Source organism: Schistocerca piceifrons, chromosome 3 (genome assembly GCF_021461385.2).
Source record: "Schistocerca piceifrons isolate TAMUIC-IGC-003096 chromosome 3, iqSchPice1.1, whole genome shotgun sequence".
In the NCBI taxonomy this organism is placed as follows: domain Eukaryota; kingdom Metazoa; phylum Arthropoda; class Insecta; order Orthoptera; family Acrididae; genus Schistocerca; species Schistocerca piceifrons.
Window position 1 is genome coordinate 87,513,533 of NC_060140.1, and position 21,295 is coordinate 87,534,827.

Below are 21,295 nucleotides of genomic sequence, written 5' to 3' on the forward strand. Positions count from 1 at the left end.
TACTGTTGGCACTACACACACGCTGGCAGATAACGTTCACCGGACATTCGACATAACCACACCCTGCCATTGGGTCGCCCACTGTGTTCCGTGATTCGTTGCTCCACACAACGTTTTTCCACTGTTCAACTGTCCAATGTTTACGCTCCTTACACCAAGCGAGGTGTCGTTTGGCATTTATCGGCGTGATTTGTTTCTTATGAATAGCCACTCGAGCATGAAATCCAAGTTTTCTCCCCTCCAGCGTAACTGTCACAGTACTTGCAGTCGATCTTGATGCAGTTTGGAATTCCTGTGTGGTGGTCTGGATAGATGTCTGCCTATTACACACTATGACCCTCTTCATCTGTCGGCAGTCTCTGACGGTCAACAGACGATGTCGGCCTGTATGCTTTTGTGCTGTATGTGTCCCTTCACGTTTCCTCTTGACTATCACATAAGAAAGAGTGGACCTAGGGATGTTTAAGAGTGTGGAAATGTCAAATACAGACGTATGACACAACTGACACCCAATCACCTGAGCACGTGCGAAGTCCATGAGTACCGTGGAGCGCCCCATTCTGCTCTCTCACGATGTCTAATGAATACAGAGGTCGCTGATATGGAGTACTTGGCAGTAGGTGGCAGGACAGTGCACCTAATATGAAAAACGTACACGTATGTTTTGCCAAGATACTTTTGATCACACAGTATATCTGTCGTTACCAACATTCACTCCATATTTAAGACACGTCTCCTTATAAATTAATAAAAACCCAAGATAAATGGAGAATTGTTGTTTTAGTCGATAGAAAAAACTTTACTGATTATCTCGGAGCATGTTACATATTTATACAGCTTTTAAATTATGAGAAATGGGGTTGGAGAACTCAATATGTAAGTTTTACCTAAATTACTCTTCTCCGTTATAGTAAATTCTTGAGCCGTGGTGCACCTTTTCTGGCACACTAGCTCTTTGGCGCGACGCTATCAATTACCCAGCTGTACTAGGATTTTTGCCCCTGTTGTGATCTCACGGGTGTCTGGCGCTCGGGGCAGTTGGTGTTGGTCTCGCTACGAGGTGCAAGGACGTGCTTGCGTGGGCGAAAGAGGAAAACGCGTGCTCGGCCAGCAGCGGCACGGTGGGTCTACCTCGTAAGGCGGTCGCGAGTTTGTGGTGGACCTGCCTGATTTCAACTCCGGGCTCTGTTCGTCGCATTGCTTTGGTGCCTGATTTCTCTGAGAGATCCATCCCTGGAGACCATCTCGAACAATGCTCTCCATCGAAGGTGTAAGTGATTTTGGTGCCTTCGTTTCGTTGAACGGTTTGCGTCCTAATGTGTGTGTTGTTGAAGTACGAGCAGCTGGCAGAGTGTGTAAGTGCATGGAGACCAGCAGCTACTATTTCCTATTAAAAATCCGCTGGTTGGATTACTATTACAAAGCTGATTAGTACGAAGGTGTGTGATATATATATATATATATATATATATATATATATATGATTGACAAACATATTATTTTAACCCATTTATGAATCATGTTGTTGTTGTTGTTGTTGTTGTGGTCTTCAGTCCTGAGACTGGTTTGATGCAGCTCTCCATGCTACTCTATCCTGTGCAAGCCTCTTCATCTCCCAGTACCTACTGCAGCCTACATCCTTCTGAATCTGCTTAATGTATTCATCTCTTGGTCTCCCTCTACGATTTTTACCCTCCACACTGCCCTCCAGTACTAAATTGGTGATCCCTTGATGCCTCAGAACATGTCCTACCAACCGATCTCTTCTTCTTGTCAAGTTGTGTCACAAACTGCTCTTCTCCCCAATTCTATTCAACACCTCCTCATTAGTTATGTCATCTACCCATCTAATCTTCAGCATTCTTCTGTAGCTCCACATTTCGAAAGCTTCTATTCTCTTATTGTCTAAACTATTTATCGTCCATGTTTCACTTCTATACATGGCTACACTCCATACAAATACTTTCAGAAACGACTTCCTGACACTTAAATCAATACTCGATGTTAGAAAATTTCTCTTCTTCAGAAACGCTTTTCTGGCCATTGCCAGTCTACATTTTATATTCTCTCTACTTCGACCATCAACAGTTATTTTGCTCCCCAAATAGCAAAACTCCTTTACTACTTTAAGTGTCTCATTTCCTAATCTAATTCCCTCAGCATCACCCGACTTAATTCGACTACATTCCATTATCCTCCTTTTGCTTTTGTTGATTTTCATCTTATACCCTCCTTTCAAGACACTTTCCATTCTGTTCAACTGCTCTTCCAAGTCCTTTGCTGTCTCTGACAGAATTACAATGTCATCAGCGAACCTCAAAGTTGTTATTTCTTCTCCATGGATTTTAATACCTACTCCGACTTTTCTTTCGTTTCCTTTACTGCTTGCTCAACATACAGCTTGAATAGCATCGGGGAGAGGCTACAACCCTGTATCACTCCCTTCCCAACCACTGCTTCCCTTTCATGTCCCTCGACTCTTATAACTGCCATCTGCTTTCTGTGCAAATTGTAAATAGGCTTTCGCTCCCTGTATTTTACCCTTGCCATCTTCAGAATTTGAAAGAGAGTGTTTCAGTCAACATTGCCAAAAGCTTTCTCCAAGTCTACAAATACTAGAAACGTAGGTTTGCCTTTCCTTAATCTTTCTTCTAAGATAAGTCGTAGGGTCAGTATTGCCTCACGTGTCCCAACATTTCTACAGAATCCACACTGATCTTCCCCGAGGTTGGCTTCTACCAGTTTTTCCATTTGTCTGTAAAGAATTCGCATTAGTATTTTGCAGCTGTGACTTATTAAACTGATAGTTCGGTAATTTTCACATCTGTCAACACCTGCTTTCTTTGGGATTGGAATTATTATATTCTTCTTGAAGTCTGAGGGAATTTCGCCTGTCTCATACATCTTGCTCACCATACGGTAGATTTTTGTCAGGACTGGCTCTCCCAAGGCTGTCAGTAGTTCTAATGGAATGTGGTCTACTCCTGGGGCCTTGTTTCGACTTATGTCTTTCAATGCTCTGTCAAACTCTTCACGCAGTATCATATCTCCCATTTCATCTTCATCTAGCTCCTCTTCCACTTCCTTAATATTGTCCCCAAGAACATCGCCCCTGTATAGACCCTCTATATACTCCTTCCACCTTTCTGATTTCCCTTCTTTGCTTACAACTGGGTTTCCATCTGAGCTCTTGATATTCATGCAAGTGGTTCTCTTTCTCCAAAGGTCTCTTTAATTTTCCTGTAGGCAGTATCTATCTTACCCCTCATGAGATAAGCCTCTACATCATTACATTTGTCCTCTAGCCATTCCTGCTTAGCCATTTTTGAGACTTTTGTAATCATTTTTTCCCACTTCACTTGCTGCATTGTTGTATTTTCTCGTTTCATCAGTTAAATTCAGTATCTCTTCTGTTACCCAAGGATTTCTACTAGTCCTCGTCTTTTTACCTACTTGATCCTCTGCTGCCTTCACTATTTCATTCCTCAAAGCTACCCATTCTTCTTCTACTGTATTTCTTTCCCTCGTTCCTGTCAATCGTATATATATATATATATATATATATATATATATATATATATATATATGATTGAGAAACATTATTTTTAACCCATTTATGAATTGTGGACATGAGACGTATGTATGATTCTGAGAATTAATAACAACTAAATACAAATTACACATTATTAAACACATGATCTAATAAAATTGCAAGAGACGTTAAACAAGATTTCTCTGAGTTCGATTACATGTCTGATACATTCACACCAATGAACGACTGCTGTTGAGCTTGGCATGATTATGTTCTGGAATGTGAATCACATCAATGCTGTGGGAAAATGGCATATTTGTGTTGGAAATTTGGATACTGTACAAGTATATTGCACTGTTGACATGTCCCTTAAGCATGAATTACTTGGCGCCAACTGGACTAGAAAGTGGTCCTGTTGCACTCAATAATTGTTCATAAAAGCCAGCAAGTAGTGGTCCATGTACATACATTGTTTCTCTTATTCACAGAGAATTCATTCCTGATCAAATTACTGTTTCAAAATTCCACCACAGCATGAGTCCCACACTCTGTGTGATACAATACTGACTCTCTCTCCTGACCTTATACTTTATGCACAGCAGTGCCCAAATGTGCTAGTGCATTGTGTCACGTCCTGAATTTAATCAAAGCTGAAAACAAAATGTTTTATTCCAATTTTAACTGATTTTTCTGGCCCTCTAGAATTCTGCTCACACTGAGTTATGACTTTAGAAACCGAGGCTACTGGGTCTTGACTTTAGAAACAGAGACCAGTTTACTTATACTGCTGAAATGGACATAGTTTTCCAATAATCTGTTCATTGACGACAATGGCTACTTGTCTACAGAGAACAAGGGACTTTTGTTGTGCCTGATCCCCTGCTGGCAACTTCTAGTTTCATACCACTACAAAAATGAATATATCAAGTGCCAGCAAAGTTGTTTAATTACGTATGCCGCTTGTAAATGTCGCAAATTTGAGATAATATCAGTCCATGCCACGTGTTTAGAAATTCCCAGAACAACCCCTCACAGACCTAGAAAGTCATTGCAATAGTCAGCTATACTTGAATAATTGCCAATAGTCCATCATTTGTAGCAAATTATGCAAATGGTCAGATAATTTGGCAAGTCTCTGCCACATGCTAATAAATGCATTCACATTTTCCTCCTTTATGTTTAATGTGTTAAAACAAACAATCAGGCCAAGTCACTTTAAACACGAAGTAATGTTTTTTTGGATTTCTTACTCTTGAAAAGTTTCAAAGCTATAAAGGCAGTTATAAACTGTGTGATTAGACTGGTTGTTGGTCATATATAAGACAGTGCTAATTAAAAAATAAACATAATTTATTTCCAAAGCTTACATAACGGGCATAAAAAGAATGTTTCAATCTTGAATGCAATGTTTTGGCACGGAAGGCAAGATCTACAATGAGCTGCAGAGTCTCCTCATCCCCATCCGCACATCTCTCCACATAAGATTTCGACGAAGACTGTCGTATTTCATAACACACCGCGTGTTGACAATGATATCACACATCGTTTTTAATGTAGCCATTGAGAAACACGTCTGCCTACCACTTGCACTAGTATGTTAAATCCTTCAAAGCTAATAAAAAGTTTGTAAACGCTGTGCTTTGAGGCACGATACTCATTAAAGCCTGTACTATGGTAAGTTGACGGGCTTCACCTTATGAGAAAGGATTTTTGTATAGAAATTGACCGCGTGTACCTGAATGGAGGCAAAACAGACTTCTATCCTTTCGGTAATAACAATGATACGTCAAGTATGTTCGAAATGCAACTACACGTCAGGACGGACAAGAAACAACACAGAAGATGTTACCAATTTGTTAATAATACAGTCGCCAGCCTAATTAAGCATTAACTGAGTTTCTTTCCTGTACAAGTTGGTGTACGTGCGTGCAAAACAACACGTAATAACACTGCGTAATATGGTAAATTTTAGAACCAGAAAATCTACTGAACTGATAATTTCACTTTCTGTACTAATATGGATAAACCATAAATACATAACATTACACTATAACGCTTACTACAAAACTTCGTACTGTCTATTGATCTGATTAAAGTCGGGCATAGGTTACCCTAGAAATAGCACTTTCTAAACACACACACAATGTCAATTTTGATAAAGGTAAAACACTGATAAATTTTGGTTTTTTATTTTGGCTCTGACGTTGCTGATCTAATCAGTTCAGTACACTTCAGAATTCAAATGAATAAGAAAGGGGGGGGGGACCTTGAAACTGTTATGATCACTGTATTAAAACAATTAATTACTGAAATCATTATGCACTCAAGATTTCCAATATATGAGTTACTACTCTTTTTATCTTATTTCCTGCTCATTTAAATACCATTATATCTGTCTCGAAATGATTAAACTTCACTACTAAATCAATATCAAAATTATCTTCCAACTTTGTCAGACCTTTGTTATTTGTCTATTAGTTCATCAACGAAAAAGTTCTTTAAACATCATTCTTACATAGCTAGGTCTGCTGGTAATTATTATTAACATAAACTTTAATTCTTCATTTCAGGACACTCGGATTGCACAACATTTGGAAAGGACCCTGGCTAGGTTAGTTGTGAGGATAATTAAATGATAGGACAGTTCTGGTAAAATTTAAGTTGTTATTGAACAGTATGGAACAAAAGTAACACTGGTCCACATGAATACAGTACTTAAAGTTTCAACCTGTTTGTATCTATCGATGTGGCGGTTGGCGGGCGGTGAGATGGCGAGGCACAGAGCACACATACAACCACAGCAATGGCTCTTGATGTATCGGCACTTTATTTCTTCATAGCGTCGCAATACTTTTCCATTTAGTGCCTATGGAATTTTGCCATGCTGTATAGGCGTCGGAACGACATATCCGACGCTCATTGAAACTACGTCTTCCAAGAGAGCCTCCTCGATCCAGGACGTGTTGCTCAGACCAATGCCCAACACCGACTACTACTGTTGAGCCCGTTATGCCGTGCTGCGCCCGTATGCATTTCCCGCGCTCGCCTACCATCCACCTTTTACCGCTCCCTTACAGACAGGGTATTCACCAGAGGTTTTGCATTCTACGTATCCTAATACATTGCCTACGTATGGACCAGACGCACAATTACAACTTTAACATCGTACAATAGTTTCAACGTTTCTTACATTTCTATTCTGTTATAATATTGCTTGAAATTTGACATAAACATTAATATTCACATCGAAAATTGTTTACAGTTTCTTTAACATAATGGCATGAAACGAAAAAGAAATGAAATCAGAACATCGATTACACTAATTTATCGAAAATCAGAAGAAAAAATTATTATGTGTACAATAGTACAGCGTTGTTGTTGTTACAAGTTCATCATTCAGTCTTATGTTTTTTGGCGTTGAGTATCAGAGATGTAAGATATCTCGCCAGTGAATACAGCGCAACTGTTGTGATTGCAGCTACGGCCAGCATGAAGGCGACGACATCTAGCAGCAGCAGCTGGTACCAGCTGAGATCCATGGCTCCGCTTCGCAAATGTGGAGCTCCCTTGTGACGTAGTACATATTCTATCCACCAGATGGCTTGCGGCATCGACTGTGCCTGGTGCTCGCGATACACTGCTGACAACTTCTTCATGTTTTCCCGATACCTATTCACAACACAGCATATTATTAGCACATCTTGAGAATGAGAGGATACAATACAGTGCCAAGAATACGAATGACTTACTGTGAAATATAGGCATTTCATTTTATTTGTAATCAGAACAAGGACTTTTGAATATATTTCAGAAACAAATGCTAATAAGCTGACTAAAAATTTGAACATGATTGAATTTTTACCCATCCAGACATACTTCTAATTTATTTGCCCGTACAGTAGATGGACTACATTACTGGTATTCAACTGAGGTAAGAACACAAATGGTACATGTTTTAAACTCAAACTGATAGAAGGGGCTTATGAGAGGCACTAGGGCATCTTCATATGGACAAGCAACAAGTAAAGGAAGTGGTTTGAAATGCGCATCATTCAATGAACTGATGAGCACTAAAAGAAAATTAAGCTTATTTGAGTTTAAGGATTAGTTGTACTATAACATATATGACAGTTACATTTCTGGCATTTGAGTTCATTTTAACCCGAGAGCTGGAAAACTTCTGGTTGTAAAGTGGAGCAATCCATTGACTTAAAACACTGACTGCGCTTTACAGCTACCTGCACAACAACTTGTTTTTCTATGAATGGATTCATAGATATGCAGTTATCAATTTTAAGTGTAGACAGATTGCATGCTTTTCTTATTTCACAGAACTTGCAATACTGGTATGCCTGAAGTCAGTGCTACATTTCGCACCACAAACTGGGCACGTTGCATTACCCCTGTGTGCACTAACGACAGACAACTCTTATAATAGCGAACTGTGTACTTTGGACTTGCGTTTCTCTACCACAAACTCTATGTTACTCATTTATCAAAATCATAGATGCAAGTTCTGGAATGAACTGTGTGTTAAACAGCAACATATGGCATAATATACACAAATAGCGCTACTACAGCAACTTAGCGCTGAAGTTCGCACTTGTCACATTGCCGATGCGACCGTGACACCTATGACTATGTGATAAAGCCGATGTGATTGAACTCGAGGCTTAGCACAGCACGGTTTTTCGAATGAACGAGTTGAGTTACCAGCATTCTTGAATTCACACATCAGGAATAATGCAAGAGATATTTGTCTAGTTTTCTGAAAGAAAGTATGGAGATGGCTAGTAAAGAAGATAACGAAATGCGCGCTGCGTAAAACGAAATTCCGGCTGATTTAGTTGTCCCAAAGAGAGTATTTTGAAAATAAGGGATCTCCCAGAATGTTCCACCATTGACAGGAACACTACTCATACATGAATTAGTTGATTTCATGAATATTGCTCTCTTGTTTTAACAAGGAAAGGAAAACACAACAATATTTTTTAATGTTTGTTCATACCACACGTTTCCCAAAATAAGGAAAGCCCAAAAATTATTATTATTAATAATTATAATCAGAAGTAAATTAACGCAGATCGAAAGTATAGAGAGAATTAAGAGAACGTCGATAAACGATTTAGCGCTAGATTACAAGCCCATTGTAATAAGAGACGTAAAGCATTTATCTGTACTTGCTTTGAAGTTCCTATCGCCGACTAGGGTTAAGAAATAGCCCCTGAACGAAAGATGGAGAACAGAATTAAGTCACTCGAAGTGAGACTAAACTTAATTATAGAGGTATGGTCTCTACAGACTATACCACCAGATTCCCCTTTTCCTAGACTTCCGGCAAGCTTCCAATTTACTGCACAATGCTGCAGAATTAAAGCTACCAATAGTCACATAGGGCATATTCCGTTAGGTAGCGGCTGAAAATGATGATTTGAAATGTGGAATTTCTGAGAAGAGTTTATAGCTGTGGGTTATGTTCTTAGGACTGTATGCAATGGCACCTCGAATAACAATTGAAGAATCAGTTTTCAGGAAACCATAATACAGGGTGATTCAAAAAGAATACCACAACTTTAGGAATTTAAAACTCTGCAACAACAAAAGGCAGAGCTAAGCACTATCTGTCGGCGAATTAAGGGAGCTATAAAGTTTCATTTAGTTGTACATTTGTTCGCTTGAGGCGCTGTTGACTAGGCGTCAGCGTCAGTTGATGCTAAGATGGCGACCGCTCAACAGAAAGCTTTTGTTTTATTGAGTACAGCAGAAGTGAATCGACGACAGTTGTTCAGCCAGCATTTCGAACGAAGTATGGTGTTAAACCTCCTGATAGGTGGTGTATTAAACGTTGGTATAAACAGTTTACAGAGAATGGGTGTTTGTGCAAAGGGAAAAGTTCTGGACGGCCGAGAACGAGTGATGAAAATGTAGCACGCATCCAGCAAGCATTTGTTCGCAGCCCAGGAAAATCGACTCGCAGAGCTAGCAGAGAGCTGCAAATTCCACAATCAACGACATTGGCACTTATCTGTCCGTAAGTACCTGAACGTCAACTACCTGAGGCGATGGATCGGCCGCCAGGCAGCCCGTGACAGAGCACTTCATCACTGGCCTCCAAGAAGCCCTGATCTTACCCCCTGCGATTTTTTCTTATGGGGGTATGTTAGGGATATGGTGTTTCGGCCACCTCTCCCAGCCGCCATTGATGATTTGAGACGAGAAATAACAGCAGCTATCCAAACTGTTACGCCTGATATGCTACACAGAGTGTGGAACGAGTTGGAGTATCGGGTTGATATTGCTCGTGTGTCTGGAGGGGGCCATATTGAACATCTCTGAACTTGTTTTTGAGTGAAAAAAAACCTTTTTAAATACTCTTTGTAATGATGTATAACAGAAGGTTATATTATGTTTCTTTCATTAAATACACATTTTTAAAGTTGTGGTATTCTTTTTGAATCACCCTGTATATTCTACATCTACAGACATGTTCCGCTAGCAGCAGTACAGTTTGTGGCGGGGGACCATTGTACCAATATTAGCTATCTTCGATGCTGTTGTATTCACATACTGAACTAAAGAAAAGCGACTATCTATGTCTCTCTGAATGCGCTCTAATCTCTCTTATTTTGCCGACCGATGTGGCCGAGCGGTTCTAGGCGCTTCAGTCCGGAACCGCGCGACCGCTACGGTCGCTGGTTCGAATCCTGCCTCGGGCATGGATGTGTGTGATGTCCTTAGGTTAGTTAAGTTTAAGTAGTTCTGTGTTCTAGGGGACTGATGACCTCAGATGTTAAGTCCCATAGTGCGCAGAGCCATTTGAACCTCTTATATTATTCTGCTTATCAGTACGCCAGACATAACACAGTGACACAGAATGCCCGTAAAGCCTTCCTCGAAAGGCACTCTAAATTCACCCAACACGGTTACGAGGTGTCATTCTTCCAAAGATTCCGATTTAGTTCCCTGAGCGTCTGTGTTAACACTTGCATACCGGCTATACCGACCTCTTACGGCGGAAGCAACGCCTCTCTGACTTCATACGATAGCTATTTGACTCCGAACGCTGTAACAGTACATTAGAAGTGGTCCCTCTAGCTTTCCCTAACTTCGAATAATGGTACAGCCACGTAACCAGTGAACGAGCGAAGTATATTGCAAGAGGTGAAACTGATGCTATGGTAAAATGACTACAGAAAAAGTAAATAAATGACGTCCAGAAGGAGTATCTTGTTTGAAATAAATATAGAATCCGGAAACAACCGTTTAGTAAGCTCTAAATAAATTAGAAAAACAAATAAAAGGAAACTGTTTATATATAGTTAAACACAATATAGGATGAATGCATGAGAGCAGAAACAATGTGTGAAGTTCTGTTCTGTGATAAACAACGGAGCAAAAACAAGAGCGCGAACCTTAAAATTTGGGGAAAACCCGAACACAGAGCAAGGATGGCAAATCGGAGTTGTTGATGCTGCAATTAGTGAAACTTACCGAAAACTGCATAATAGATACTGCTGTGTTATATATGATGCAACATAAAAAAACATAAAAACACAGTACAGTCTAAATAGGGACAACAAACTAGTTGTAATATTGGAGTTCAGTATTTACGTAGTTCATACGTCCGAAACCTTATCACGGAAGTTTGGATATGCTGACGATTCGGACACGGGAATACCTTATGAAGATACAGGGGTCACTGAGGTCATCTTGACGAGAGACCTAATTATTGGGAAATACTTCCTAGTAGTATAGCCATCGCAACTTCACTACACTTTGACTGACCTTGACGCTAAACGTAAATGGGCAGGTCGGTAGCATTTACTGATCCAGTTACTTTGTCCTTATTAGAGACTCATGTGGCGTAATAGGAGAAAATCACATAATTTTGGGGATGCAGTTCGTGAAGCTTATTCTGTGCATCTTTATATCAGTGCTATGTGTCTTAAAGCTAGTTTATTAGTATTATTATTAGAAATTAAGAAATTGACTTTACCTACGACTATGATTAAAGTAATAAACTGTGATTTCTATTATTTGTATTATTAGTACAAGATGTTTCTAATACTTTACAGCTTACAAAATTTGTACAAATTTGTTCGTGTGACTTACATATCAAGTCTTAGAGTCCTTTTGTGGGACACTAGCTCGCCGGCCGGAGTGGTCGAGCGGTTCTAGGCGCTTCAGTCTGGAACCGCGCGACCGCTACGCTCGCAGGTCCGAATACTGCCTCGGGCATGGGTGTGTGTGATGTCCTTAGGTTAGTTAGGTTTAAGTAGTTCTAAGTTCTAGGGGACTGATGACCTGGGAAGTTAAGTCCCATAGTGCTCAGAGCCATTTGCACCATTTTTTTGACACTAGCTCGAGTTCAGACTCACGTAGTACACGAGTACGAATCATACGACTGCAAGCGCTAGACACAGTTGTAACAAAGATGGCTGCCTTCGCTGGTCTTTAGGCATTCTTGCTGCGTATTTAGGTTCGAAGAGTCGAAGTCTACGTCTATTGTACAACGTATTTTTGTACCAAGTACGGTAAAGATTCTCTCAGTAGGTCTACCGTTTGTAAGTAGCATAAAGTTTTTGCTGATATTGGGAGCTTGGTAAACCATATAAAATGCTAATGTAGACCACGTGAATCTCTCGTCGTCATAGAGTGAGGCAAAGCTTTGATAACAGTCTTACTAAATGGACCTGACGTGTTTCTCACGAGCTGAGCATCCCACATATGACAGTTTGGCATTTTGTAAGAAGGTATTTGCATCTCACACCGTGCTAATTAACAATGATACAAGAACTGAAACACACAGGCAGGACAACTCGCAAGGACTGTTGTGGGACAATATCACATCGATTGGAAAGACCAAGATTCCAGTGTAAACGTTATATTTAGTTCAAATGGTTCAAATGGCTCTGAGCACTATGGGACTCAACTGCTGAGGTCATTAGTCCCCTAGGACTTAGAACTAGTTAAACCTAACTAACCTAAGGACATCACAAGCATCCATGCCCGAGGCAGGATTCGAACCTGCGACCGTAGCGGTCTTGCGGTTCCAGACTGCAGCGCCTTTAACCGCACGGCCACTTCGGCCGGCGTTATATTTAGTGATGAGTCGACTTTTACTTTGAGTGGTTGAGCTAATAAGCACAACTGTCCGATTTGGGGCAGTGAAAATCCTCGAAAACCATTCTGATAGCGTAAACGTTAAAGTCTTTTGTGCACTAAGGAAGAGCAAAGCTTACAACCCTTCCTTTTCCCAAGAGGAAACATTCAACGGAATAAAGTACTTAGATATGTTGCAAAACTTTCAAACCGTTGGTTGACAAGGCTGTCTAAGAACGCAATGTGCACTTTATGATAGATGGTGCACCATCGCACTACATCACTTATGTCCGGTGTTTCCTCAATACTCGCTTTCCAGGTAAATGGCATACTGAAGGTTTACCCGATGGCATGATCCCCACCATCACAGGACTTGACACATATTGACTTTTTCTTGTTGGGATTTATCAAAGGATTTGACCATCCTTACCGGCTAACCTAACAGGGACTAGAGCAAGAATCTACGCTACAGTTAGACAGATTAAGTCTGACATCTTGCAGCGAGTTTGACAAGAAATTGACTTCCGATGCAAAATAACCAATGGAAGTCACATTCAACTTGCTCAGCTATAAGGTAAAAAAAATTTGAAATATTTTGCAAGATCTGTAAGTAATGTGAATAACTCTATACAAATCTTCAGAGTTGTTAAGTCCTTTCAGAAACATATTTTCCGTAATGTGATCCGTTATGTTTCAGTACCTGAAATATGGAAAATTTCTAATAGCAAAATTGCTTACCTGGGATCCTCAAGAACCGATCGTATAGCCTTTAAAACAGTATCCTTCGTGACGTGCCGGAACTGCAACCTGTAGCCAATCTCAGCAGCTACGAATTTTTCGACATTGTAGTGCTGGTCTCCCATGAATGGAATTCCAATTAAAGGAACACCATAGTAAGTGGCTTCATTGAAACTCTGGAGGCCTCCTTGCGTGATGAAGACTTTCACGTTCGGATGAGCTGTAGATTTCATAAAAATGTTACTAATGGCTTATAAAAGCAATAATATTTGTTTTATTTATGAAAATGTTCCAGGAGGTACTATATTTAAAGACGATACTCTTGGAATCAAACTTTAAATATTTTTAATTTTTCATCGTCGAAATCTGCTAGGGATTGATCACTCAAGACATATGATAACCATTACATGAGATGAAAGATTTTATAATAAATCTCCACATAAGCACATGTTGCAAGCCTAATTTCAGGTGACGCCACATTGGGCGATTTATGGGTGATGAGGACAACACAACACCCAGTCCATTGGCGGAGAAAATCTGCAAAGCCGGCCGGGAATCGAAACCAGACCACTGCACAGTACGCAAGCACGTAAGCACTCAGTTAGCCAGGCGGACATATAAGCACACAGTACCTGGGGATAGAGAAGGAAGTTCAGGGACCATGTTTACTGTAGAACTAATAGATGTAGAAGATGTTTTCACGATGATGGATCAAGTATTGATTGATGGTACAGAAGCGAGAAAGCTAAGAAAAAGATAAGGTAAGGACTCTCAGCATCGTTGCCGTTGTTTGGGTTTGGGACACTAAATGGCAAGGTATTTGCGCACATAAAAATTCTTGTATAGAGGAAATAGTTTTGAGGTTGGTGAAACCTTTCATCCGAATTTGTGTAAAAGCAGTTATAGCCATTATACAAAACAAATTTCTATGTAAAAACATAATAATAAAATAAAACAAATTGAAGTTCTAGCTGGGAGCTACCTGATGTAAAAAAAAAAAGTAAGAGCTGGTGCCTTTGATACTACTTACAATCCAAGTTCTGAAACAGCACACAATGTAGAAATCTTCGCCACTCTCGCCCAACAGTCACCTAAAATACAGGGAAAGTCCGCAGATGACTCCAGGACTGCCCTCCAGTGAGAAAAAAAAGTGGCAATGAGCAATTACTGGCGAACTGTCAGCGTTACGTCACCAACACCACACTGCGATGGAGGAGGAACACGTGCGTCAGGGGAGTATGTCCAATACGGAGAGCTTTTAATAGGCCTTCATTCCACCTCAGTGGATGGAGAAAGTTGCGCCAAGGATGGGTCGTTTGCTTCAACACTTGCAACGTGTTTTACGTTGCTTTCAACCAATCTTCCCAACAACACTAAACGCTCCTGTGTCTAGAATGTGGGGTCAGGGATTTTCTCTGCCTCGTGAAGGCTGGGTGTTGTGTGATGTCCTTAGGTTAGTTAGGTTTAAGTAGTTCTAAGTTCTAGGGGACTGATGACCATAGATGTTAAGTCCCATAGTGTTCAGAGCCATTTGAACCATTTTGAATCTAGAATGTGAGGTCAGCGTTTGAGGGCCACAGCAGAACTCTGTGCTGGTCTAGTTGGAAACTTCATCTAGAAATTCAGTATCTTGAAATCTTAAAATATGGCAAAAGCTTTAGCAAATAAGGAGCAATGGACTGACATTCTCAGCGTTGACGTTCTGCTGTTATCAGTGTCGGAAAACAGGACGACTTTACACTCCCGTGTGAGACGCTATTCTCTTGTAAAACTGATCTTGAGAGATTACCGCAATGCTGCATCTGAAATAGAGCCATGGCAGTTAGAACGTTTAAAGTAGGGAAGTCGCCCTCGTAAGCCTTATTACAGGAGTTTTCTGTAGATTTAACGCCTTCAAGAGCTATCGGAAGGCTTTTCAAGCACTAAAACGCCTAGTATGACGTGTTAACTGCGTAGGAATGCGTGCTTACAGCATTATCCGGTTAAGTCGGATTATCAGTGGTGGAATGATATATACTGTACCTACTATGGAAAAAATTTAGATGGTGCCTAGATTCGAGAACGCCGATTTTGTCAATGATGGAGCGTTAAACGATAATCTTTCTTTCTTCGTCTTACTCGTATGTTCGGAGTCACAACATTCAAAAAGTTTTGTGTTTCCCAGCGGAGCTGAGCAGAATCTTCATCCAACGTCCTACAAGCCTTTCTTGCTTGGAAAAGGAAGAAAGAAAGAAAGAAAAAAATGCCGGCACTGAAGTTTAAGGGTTTGAATGGAAACTGATGAACGCTAAGGAAAGAGAACTGGATTCTAGGAAAGAAGAAAAGACATGAAAACACCATTGAGTCAGCACTTACCAAACATATGGTACGGACATTAGGAATACTTGTGGATAGCTTTAGTGGCGAAGAAATGAGTTAGCTACGTCTAAGTGTATATGGGTGTTTTCAAAACTAGAGAAAATACGAGAAGGTGATGTAAATCTCTGCCTTGAGTGGCTCCACATAACATGGTTCCGTGATATTAGTGGCACAGTTAGAGATCCCAGCTCATTTATCAGGTAGTCTTAAATTCGCATGCAACCCTCTGATCATGTTAGTCACTAAAAGAATTTAAAAAATACTGATGTAAGAAACCTCTCTCTCTCTACCTCCATCACACACCTACACACCAACACTCACACACGCAAACAGCCACACAAACACACAAACACACACACACACACACACACACACAGAGAGAGAGAGAGATAGATAGAGAGAGAGAGAGAGAGAGAGAGAGAAAGAAAATAATACTGTTATACACACAATAACATATACAAATATAAATTACATATAGACATGGACATATTAACGCAAAAGACGAATTAGAAACACAAAGCTACAACTGGCTGGACTACCTACTCTAAATACACACAATAAGCACACAGTGGAAAGTGGAAATGCAGTTTTCAAAAAAATTTATTCGAAAAAACGCCGAAAATCAGTCATCAAGTAAACAGATCAATAGCTCAATTAAATACAATTCCAAGACGACACACATGGGTTAATAACATACGAAATCGTAACAAACACCAAATCGTAGTTTTAGCTCACGAAATTTGTTTCTTTCCTAAAAAACAAGAAAAAGTACAGTGAAATGTGATGTAGTAACATTATATACATACAACAAACGTATTACAGACCACTCAAGATGCTCCACAATTAAAAGAAGTGAAACTCGTACGGCAGAAAAAAGCAGTCTCCCATTTAGTTGCAAAGAGGGAATACATCTCTATGCATATAGAAGTAACTAATGAATGATGGAAAGCATATAAAATGACAGTCATAACAGTAATGCAAGTAGAACTCTTTTGTTACAAACGTAAGACATACCTAGTACTGACTGTTGTGGAAACCACTTGGACAGCAGGACGTTAGGTGGCAGGTCTGACGAATCGTCCTCCTCCCACTTCCAGAGCACCCTCTGCGGCAGCTGCGAGAAGGCATCGAGAAAAGCCCGTCGCTTCTCTGGTGGCATTTTGCTACTCAGTACGTTGGTGCCCAAGCTGAAGTAGATAGCACCGTCAGTCGCTCCGTCTAACCAGTTCTGTATATCCTGTTGGTGAAACATGAAAAATATTCCCATTGCACCCTCTGAGACGAAGCAAAAGGTATTCATCAAACAAGTAGATTAATTTAGGTTTAGGTGTTCGTTTTTCCCGCGCGCTGTTCGGGGGTGGAATGGTAGAGAGATAGTATGATTGTGGTTCGATGAACCCTCTGCCAAGCACTTAAATGTGAATTGCAGAGTAATCATGTATATGTAGATGTACTCCTTTCTTAATTGTAAACAGAGTATGGCGGTATGCTGATCAACAAAGGAATCAGAGTTAGTTCTTCTGTTGAAGGTAACCCTCCTGCCACAATGGACAGCACAATATCGGAACATGCTGTTTTGGATTCTATTCCTGTATTGAGGCCAACGAAGTCCAGTGTTACATAGTATAACAGCCATGAACAGTTACAGCTCTCTTTCTACAACAGTATACCTCGACTTGCTCTGAAGGCTGGATAGTTATCACGCTGTACGATATAGAATCGACTCTGTGGATAAAATCTTTAGCTAGGTTACATACTACAATAGGGCGTAAATACAGAATATAAATATTACATATGTACTATACCTTAGGCAGTGGCTTAATATCTGGCTGGATGTGTAGCCCAGTGACTTCCACAAAACTGGGTAGGTTTGGTCTGGGATAGCTTTGGGTGAAATGATTACTGAGGATCATCAGACTGAAATTTCTCTCTAGTTCGTAGATCGACGGGACTCTAGGACCGAAGTAGTTCTTCTGTATTGTCTCGTGCTTGGGCAGCACTACATTTGACCACACTAAGTTAGAGTAGAGCCACATGTAAGAGCTGTAGAGTCTCTGCCAGAACGACAGGTGGTCCGAGTAAGGGTGGATCCACCACGGCGTGTAGGCTGGGTTGTCCGGGTTGCCATCGTTCCAGTGGATGTAAGGGTAGGCTCCGAGGGTCACGAGGCCCACCACGGGTGGGGAGCCGACTGCGTGAGCCACGCCGTAGAAGCACGGCACCAGACCCCTCTCCATGATGTACAGGTCGAACTTCGGCGGCGACCTGGAACAACATCGTGCGAACAGAAATTTACATACCTTCTGCGTTGAACACAGAACAGGGATATCTATGGAATGAGCCTTCAGGCGTCTGGTGTAGAATTTTTTGTCATCAACATGCACTGACTCCGAAATTCACCTAACTGTAGTATGGCGTAACGATCGCTAATAAGTGCCCTGCAGATTTTGAATGTCATTACATATTACATCCCTAGTACAAGCAGATCCCTTTCAAAATGATTGCTGAATTTGTGCAGGCATTACATGGGTATGTTAATAACTTGCATTCGGCACCTTAAGAGAACCTGGTTCGAAACCATAAACATACAGGATCTATAAAAACATGTGTCGTAATCTTTATGGATCTCTTCTTGGCATCGTATCATTACGAAAAGTTCATATGAACATGTGTCCGAAAAGAATTCCTCGTAGTGACTACTGGTTGTGTAGCGTACCTGCAATGTACACTGTTACTCACTTTTTTAAGAACTTTCAGCATTGCAGCGCGTCAGCAATCGTAAGTATCGAAATAATTACGAAAAATCCGTCTCGACTGCACAAACTACCTGGTTTTTACCTAGGTTTCAGCGTGGCTAACCACGCCTTCTTCAGAACGAATATAAAACAGATTGCCTAAATAGGCATAGGCCAAGGCTAAAATCAACACCTATAGTGGCAAGACCCCATAAGAAATTGTTACAAATACAGGGTACACATGTACCAAGTCAATAATATTGCTTATCTCAACCCCGTGTGTGCTGCCTCGCCCCAGCCAACGTTACAGGCTCTCCACTGAACTGAGCCACCGCAGGCTGCTCACATGCGCGGCTATCGAAAGCACTGCGCATGCGCGCGGCCAGGAAGCACTCACTTTTTTGTTTACAGTTGGTCATGGCGTTTGCTTTATTTCGTCACATTGTTATTTGTTCTGTTTTAGAGCAACTGCACTCACAACACATCAAAACGAAGTATTCAGTTTCTAAAATGATAGGGTATGCACTACAGCCTAGTAGACGGGAAGGCAAACGCATCAACCTTATCCCGAACATTACTTTCGGAGGCCTTTTATTTGTGCAACAACGTTTGTGCAGTTCCACCAATGTCTGCAAAAGATAGGCTCAGTCGAGAAGAGAGTTACAGATGGCGGGAGACAACGTTATTTGCGGTAGCCTGAATCTTAATGACTGCACTTCGTGCTCCATCAGTTACTACAAGGAGAATCGTGAGAAGGGCGGGTATTCATCACATGACGATTTGTGCCTTCTGTACCCATACCACCTGCAACGGATGCAGGAATTACTAGATGCAAACTTTCAAGGTAAGAATAACTTACTGTCAACGCATGTTACGGCGGTGTGTTGTGTTTATGCAGTTCTTAGCATATACCTTATTAAATGATGAGGCTGGCTATTCCTGTGACGACATGTTCAATTGCCATAACAATTACGTCTGAGATTATGGAAACACCCATGAAGTGCGACAAGACGGACATCAATAGAGGTTCCCCATCAGAGTTTAGGGTGGAATCATTGTCATCTTTATTCCGCAACGTATTACTGGACAAACGTATCTACAGTTTCAATGACATGGCTTGCTTCATTTACTTGATGATGTAGCTGTAGGCGTCATCCAACAAATGCAGTTTACGCACGAAGGTGTTCCACCTCACTTTATACGGATATTTCGCGAGTATCTTGATAACAACTTTTCGAACAGTTGAATATTATTCGATGTGAATCTATTGCATGGCCTGCCCGATCGTCTGATTTGAGGCCAATGAATTTTTTTCCGCTGGGGAGTTTTAAAACTCTTGATTTACTCTACTCCCGCATTCAGTGTTGATACTCTGAGAAAGCGTATCCAGAATGGATGTGACCAAATACGGAACACACCAGTTTTCCACAATGTTCGGTAGAGTATGGAATGCAAGGTCGGGGGATGAATGGAACAAGAGGTGGTCACTTAGAGAAATTTATGTAAATGTATTTCGTAAATGCAAAATTTTTGTTATGAATAACGAAACCTTTCATACATATATATGTGTATGGGAACAGTATCGTTTGCCGGCTGTGATTAATAAAACCTTAAGTACCTGTCTACCGAAGTATTTTCTGGACCATGTTCATGTGAACTCCTTTAATATTTTGATGTTAAGAACAAATCCCTAAAGTTTCTGGCACACGCGTTTGTGCAATCTGTTATAAATGCAACAGCTGTCCCTTCTTTGAGACAAGTGCACCAGTTCAGATGTAGCTTTTTTGTTTTTATAGGCATATTAAAAGGATATCCACCACTAATTTTAGTTTTTTTACTGCATTTAAACCCATTGGCAAATCTGTCTTAATACATTGTGCTGCAGTGGCATTGTGAAATTGCTTCCTAGAACGCCAAAGTGAAAGTGTCCCGAAAAACATCGAATTTACAGCTGCGTCGTATAGGCCTATCGAATTAGCACTTGATCGTACTCCGGATCCCGTTATGGACGAAACTCTTCCCATTTTACTCTCCGGTTCCATATGTTTAATCTTGTTTCATCCTTATAGAAACTAAAATGTTAACTGGACATATCCATTTTTCCTGTTATGAATAATTTAAAAAGGGCACAATAGTTTGATAATGACTCAGATTGTTTTATATATATATATATATATATATATATATATATATATATATATATATATCTGCAGGTGGCAACGGCTCCACATATGTATACATTAAACGGATTGACTGACTGCACAATCCTACACTAAAAATTTTACCTAGCGCTATAGCCATACAGTAACATACAAGAGTTTTGCTATTTTATGCCTTCTTTACACTTTTTCACAGTAATCAACACATAAAGCACCTCTTACTAATATGGCAACTATAATTACATTGTTTTGGTATTTTCCTATATAAAGAGATTTTTCCTCCTTTAACGAATTTAGTTTTGCCCCCCTAGTAGCAACAATTCAGCACCGTTAGTGTTAGTAATGAAGAAAAGGAAATAAAAAACTGAAACAGCTGAAATACGTGTAATATGTAAGTTTCAATCTTAGTCCAAAATGTATCGCATTCCGGAGAACGACGGTTCAAACCCGCGTCTGGCCATACTGACGTACGTTTTCCGTGATTACTCTAAATCGCTTCAGGCAAATGCTGGGATGGTTTCTTTGAAAGGGCACGACCGACTTCCTTCCCCATCCTACCCTAACCCAATGTGACCGATGACCTCTCTCTTTGGTCCCATCTTCCAAACCAACCAACCAACCCAAAATGCAAAGAAAGAGCATCATGCTAAGGTCATGTGACAATTCCCATG

At 40.5% G+C, this 21,295-nt stretch overlaps 1 protein-coding gene across 1 annotated transcript in view; it reads right to left on the reverse strand.

Annotated features, from left to right (window-relative positions):
- Positions 1 to 6,924: 6,924 nt before the first annotated feature.
- The window catches only part of LOC124788417 (UDP-glucosyltransferase 2-like), a 56,656-nt gene continuing 42,285 nt past the window's right edge, over positions 6,925 to 21,295 (reverse strand). The window contains exons 4-7 of the mRNA XM_047255682.1: positions 17,536 to 17,995; positions 16,745 to 16,967; positions 13,373 to 13,592; positions 6,925 to 7,201 (exon numbers count right to left, since the gene is read on the reverse strand). Of these exons, the coding sequence (XP_047111638.1) occupies positions 6,925 to 7,201; positions 13,373 to 13,592; positions 16,745 to 16,967; positions 17,536 to 17,995 (1,180 nt within the window). The remainder of the gene's footprint in view (positions 7,202 to 13,372; positions 13,593 to 16,744; positions 16,968 to 17,535; positions 17,996 to 21,295) is intronic.